The sequence below is a fragment of the Macaca mulatta genome, chromosome 2 (genome assembly GCF_049350105.2).
Source record: "Macaca mulatta isolate MMU2019108-1 chromosome 2, T2T-MMU8v2.0, whole genome shotgun sequence".
Taxonomy (NCBI): Eukaryota; Metazoa; Chordata; class Mammalia; order Primates; family Cercopithecidae; genus Macaca; species Macaca mulatta.
The window spans coordinates 120,821,172-120,826,869 of record NC_133407.1 but is presented as its reverse complement, the minus strand read 5'-3'; the positions used below and the strand labels follow the sequence as shown (position 1 = coordinate 120,826,869).

The following is a 5,698-nucleotide window of genomic DNA, read 5'->3' as shown; positions in this document are numbered from 1 at the left end:
TTTTAGACATTTCAGTTAATATCACATTTGTAACCTTTCAATTTTTTTTTGCATTTATACATAAGAAAGCACACCAACAGTTTACATTCAATGGCAAACAATTATCCAAATTCTAAATGCTATGTTGGTAATAGTATCCACTGTTAATTGTTTAGCAAAATCATTTTATTTACTTGCTAATATGAAAGAGCTAATACACTATTTTAGTTAACATTCTTGGAAAATCACGCATCTTGGATTTTTTTTTTTTTTTTTTTTTTGAGATAGATAGAGTCTCGCTCTGTTGCCCAGGCTGGAGTACAGTGGTGTGATCTCAACTCACTGCAACCTCCACCTCCCGGGTTCAAGTCATTTTCATGCCTCAGACCTCTTCAGTAGCTGGGATTACAGGGGCACGACACCACAGTCAACTAATTTTTGTATTTTTAGTAGACACGGGGTTTCACCATGTTGGCCAGGCTAGTCTCGAACTCCTGACCTCAAGTGATCTGCCCGCCTCAGCCTCCCAAAGTGCTGTGATTACAGACATGAGCCACTGTGCCCAGCCACATCTTGGATTCTTACCAGTTCAGCATGCAAAGCTATCTGTTTTGCCAGTCCAACAGAATCACATATCTAAAAAGAGAAAAAGTATGAAAAATTCAGGCAGTTCTCACAACAAAGCAAAAATGTCAAGTATCCAAATAACTGATGTAACTAGTTTTATAATGAATCCTAATACATTGCTTCAAGCAAAAGCATATTTAAGAATGCTCAAGCCCCAAAACCAAGGCTTTGTATGTTTTCCTTGAAGTCTATAGGCTTCCACTGCTGACACTCACCTTCATATACCCCATTTCTTGTTATGTCAAATTCATTACTGTCATAGTTAGGCCTACAAGGAAGACGCACACAGCTGCTAATGCTATTCTAAGCTGAAGACATCTGAAAATGGCTGGTTTTGGGAATATATTCCATTCCCAGCATAAATTAGAGGCTAAAATATTGCACCAACTATCAGTGGCAGGGAAAACATGAGTCTGTAGAGTCAGAAGGCCCAACCCATCAGCTTGGCTCTCTTCAGAGATGCTTTGCTCAAGCAGCACAGTCAGCCTACGCAAAATTTGGGAGTTTTTTCCAAAAATCTTAGAATTATATAAGAATTGTATTTACACAAAAAACTACAAAACACTGATGAAAGAGACTGAAGACACAAACAAAAAAACATCCCATGCTCATGGATCAGAATAATACAGCTAAAATAACCATATTGCCCAAAGCAATCTATAGGTTCAATACAAATAGCCAAAGCAATCTTAAACAAAAAGAACAAAGCTGGAAGCATCACATTACCTAACTTCAAAATATATTACAAGGCTACATTAAGCAAAACAGCAGAGGATTGTTATAAAAATAAGACATATGACCAATGGAACAGAACGGAGAACCCAGGAACAAAGCCACATGTTTACAGCCAACTGATCGTCAACAAAGCTGACAAAGAACTTTCACTAGGGAAGGGATATCCTCTTCAATAAATGGTTCTGGCAAGATTGGAGAGCCACATGTAGAAGAATGAAACCAGACCCTTCCCTCTCACCATATACAAAAATCAACTCAAAATACACTAAAGACTTAAACATAAGACCCAACACTATAAAAATACTAGAAGAAATTATGAGGATCAGAGCAGAAATAAATGAATCTGACATGAAGAAAACAATACAAAAGATCAACATAACAAAAAGTTGGTTTTTTTGAAAAGATAAACAAAACTGACATTTAGCCAGACGAAGAAAAAGAAGACTCAAGTAAATAAAATTGGAGATTAAAAAGGAGACACTACAATTGATACTGCATAAATTCAAAGGATCATTGGTGGCTACTATGAGCAACTACATGCTAATAAATTGGAAAATCGAGAAGAAATGGATAAATTCCTGGACAAATATAACCTAAAAACTGAACCACGAAGAAATCCAAAACCCGAACAGTCCAATAACAAGTAACAAGATCCAAACCATAATAAAAAGTCTCCTGATAATGAAAAGCCCAGGACCCGATGGCTTTACTGCTGAATTCTACCAAACATTTAAAGAACTAATACCAATCTTACCCAAAATGTTACAAAAAATAGAGAAGGGAATTCTTCCAAACTCATTCTATAAGGCCAGTATTACCTGATACCAAAATCAGACAAAGACACATCAAAAAAAGAAAACTACATGCCAATATATCTCATGAATATTGACGCAAAAATCCTCAACAAAATACTAGCAAACCAAATGCAACAACCCATTAAAAAGATCATTTATCATGACCAAGTGGGATTTATCCCAGGGATGTAAAGATAGTTCAACATATGCAAATCAATCAATATGCTACATCATATCAACAGAATAAAGGACAAAAACTATTTAATCAATTACTGCTGAAAATGCATTTGATAAAATTCAACATCCCTTCATGATTAAAAACCCTAAAAAACACTTGGTATAGAAGGAATATAGCTCAACATAATAAAAGCCATATATGACAGACTTACAGCTAGTATCATACTGAATGGGGAAAAACCAAAAGCCTTTCCACCTTATAGATGGAAGATGAGTAATCAGACAAGAGAGAAAAAAGGCATCCAAATTGGAAAGGAAGAAGTCAAACTATCCTTGTTTGCAGATGGTATGATGATCTTATACTTAGAAAAACTTAGACTCCACCAAAAAACTATTAGAACTGATGAATTCAGTAAAGCTTCAGAATACAAAATCAACATACTACATAGTAGCATTTCTATATGCCAACAGTGAACAATCTGCAAAAGAAATAAAGTAATCTCACTTACAACAGCCATAGATAAAATTAAATACCTAGGAGTTAACCCAAGAAGTGAAAGATCTCTATAATGAAAACTACAAGCTGGGCGCAGTGGCTCAGGCCGGTAATCCCAGCACTTTGGGAGGCCCAGGCAGGTGGATCACTTGAGGCCAGGAGTTTGAGACCAGCCTGGCCAATATGGTGAAACCCCTTCTCTACTAAAAATATTAGCCAGGCATGGTGGCACACACCTGTAATCCCAGCTACTTGGGAGGCTCAGGCATGAGAATTGCTTCAACCTGGAAGGCAGACGTTGCAGTGAGCCAAGATTATGCAACTGCACACTCCAGCCTGGGCAATAGAGTGAGACTCTGTCTCAAAAAAAAAAAAAAAAAAAACCAAAAAACTATAAAACCCTGATGAAAGAAACTGAAGAGGACACCAAAAATGGAAACATATTCCATGTTCATGGATTGGAAGAATCAATATTGTTAAAATGTCCATACTACCCAAAGCAATCTACAGATTCAATGCAATCCCTATCAAAAAACCAATGATGTTCTTCACAGAAATAGAAAAATATAATCTGAAAATGTATATGGAATCATTTATAAAAGATTCAGAATAGCCAAAAGCTATTCTGAGCAAAAATAACAAAACTAGAGAAATCACATTACGTGACTTCAAATTACAATACTACAGAGCTGTAGTAACCAAAACGGCATGGTACTGGCAAAAAAAAAAAAAAAAAAAAAAAAGACACATAGAGCAATGCAACAGAATAGAAAATCCAGAAACAAATCCATACAACTACAGTGAACTCATTTTTGACAAAGGTGCCAAGAATACACATTGGGGGAAAGACAGTCCCTTCAATAAAGACTGGATATCCATATGCAGAAGAATAAAACTAGACCCCTATCTCTCACCATATAAAAAAATCTAATCAAAATGGATTAAAACCTTAAATCTAAGACCCCAAACTATGAAACTACTACACGAAAATATTGGGGAAACTCTCCAGGACATCAGTCTGGGCAAAAATTTCTTGAGTAATACCCCACAAGCACAGGCAACTAAAGCAAAAATGGACAAATGGGATCTCATCAAGTTAAAAAGCTTCTGCACTGCAAAGGAAACAATCAACAAAGTGAAGAAACAAGTCACAGAATGGGAGAAAATATTTGTAAACTACTCATCTGACAAGGGATTAATAACCAGAATATACAAAGAGCTCAAACAACTCTATAGGAAAAAACTTAATCTGATTTAAAACTGGACAAAAGATTTGAATAGACATTTTTCAGAAGAACACGTACAAATGGCAAACAGGCATATGAAAAGGTCCTCGACATCACTGATCATCAGAGAAATGCAAATCAAAACTACAATGTATTATCTCACCCCAGTTAAAATGGCTTATTATAGCAAAAAGGCAGTAACAAATGCTGGGAAGCATGTGGAGAAAAGGGAACCCTTGTACACTGTTGGTGGGAATGTAAATTAGTATAACCACTATGGAGAAAACTCAGAGGTTCCTTAAAAAAGTAAAAATAGAGTTACCATATGATCCAGCAATCCCACTGCTGGGTATATACCTAAAAAAATGAAATCAATATATTGAAGGGACATCTGCACTCCCATGTTTGTTGCAGCTCTGTTCACAACAGCCACAATTTGGAAGCAACCTAAGTGTCCATCAACAGATGAATGGATAAAGAAAATGTACACATACACAATGGAGCACTATTCAGCCAGAAAAAAGGAATGAGATTCTGTCATTTGAATGGATGATATATGGATAAAGAAAATGTGGTACTTACATACAATGGAGTACTATTCAGCAATAAAAAAGAATGAGATTCTGTCATGTGCAACAAGATATATGGAACATGGAGGTCATTATGTTAAGCAAAACAAGCCAGGCACAGAAAGACAAATGTTGCATGTTTTCACTTATTTGTGGGATCTAAAAATCAAAACAATTGAACTCATGGAGCCAGAGAGTAGAAGGATGGTTACCAGAGGCTGAGAAGGGTAGTGTGGGGATGGGGGGTGGGAGGATGGTTAATGATTAAAAAAAAAAAAAAAGATAGAATGAATAAAACCTGGTATTTGATAAAACAGGAGGACTATGGTCAATAATAACTGTACATTTAAAAATAACTAAAAGAGTATAATTGGATTGTTTCTAATACAAATGATAAATGCTTAAGGGAATGAATACTCAATTTTCCATGATGTGGTTATTATGCATTGCATGCACGTAGCAAAATATTTCATGTACTGCATAAATATATACACCTGGCTGGGCAAGGTGGCTCACATCTGTAATCCCAGCACTTTGGGAGGCCAAGGCAGGCAGATCACCTGAGGTCGGGAGTTTGAGACCAGCCTGACCAACATGGAAAAACCCTGTCTCTACTAAAAATACAAAATTAGCTGGGCGTGGTAGTACATGCCTATAGTCCCAGCTACTCAGGAAGCTGAAGCAGGAGAATCGCTTTAACCTGGGGGGTGCGGAGGTTGCAATGAGCCAAGATTGCACCATTGCACTCCAGCCCGGGCAACAGAGCAAGACTCCATCTTAAAAAAAAAAAAAAAAAGTGCATACACACACACACACCCCTTGTACCCACAAAAATCAAAAAGAAAAAAAAAAGATCATCCTACTTTCACCATTTTAGCTCTTAGTCTCTTGAGAAACTTTGTTAGTATGATATTCTCAATAACTGTTCTATTAAAGGTTTTTTTTCCAGCTAGGCGTGGCAGCTCACACCTGTAATCCCAGCACTTTGGGAGGCCGAGGCAGGTGGATCACTTGAGGTCAGGAGTTCAAGACCAGCCTGGTCAACATGGTGAAATCCTGTCTCTACTAAAAAAATTAGCTAGGCATGGTGGCAGA

General features: G+C 36.9%; 1 protein-coding gene across 2 annotated transcripts in view; it reads right to left on the bottom strand.

Moving 5' to 3' along the window:
• Positions 1–5,698, bottom strand: part of APPL1 (adaptor protein, phosphotyrosine interacting with PH domain and leucine zipper 1) — a 46,298-nt gene that overhangs the window by 4,770 nt on the left and 35,830 nt on the right. For both annotated transcript variants that reach the window (XM_015130635.3, XM_015130632.3), the window contains one exon: positions 565–615. In XM_015130635.3, coding sequence (XP_014986121.2) covers positions 565–615 — 51 coding nt within the window. The remainder of the gene's footprint in view (positions 1–564; positions 616–5,698) is intronic.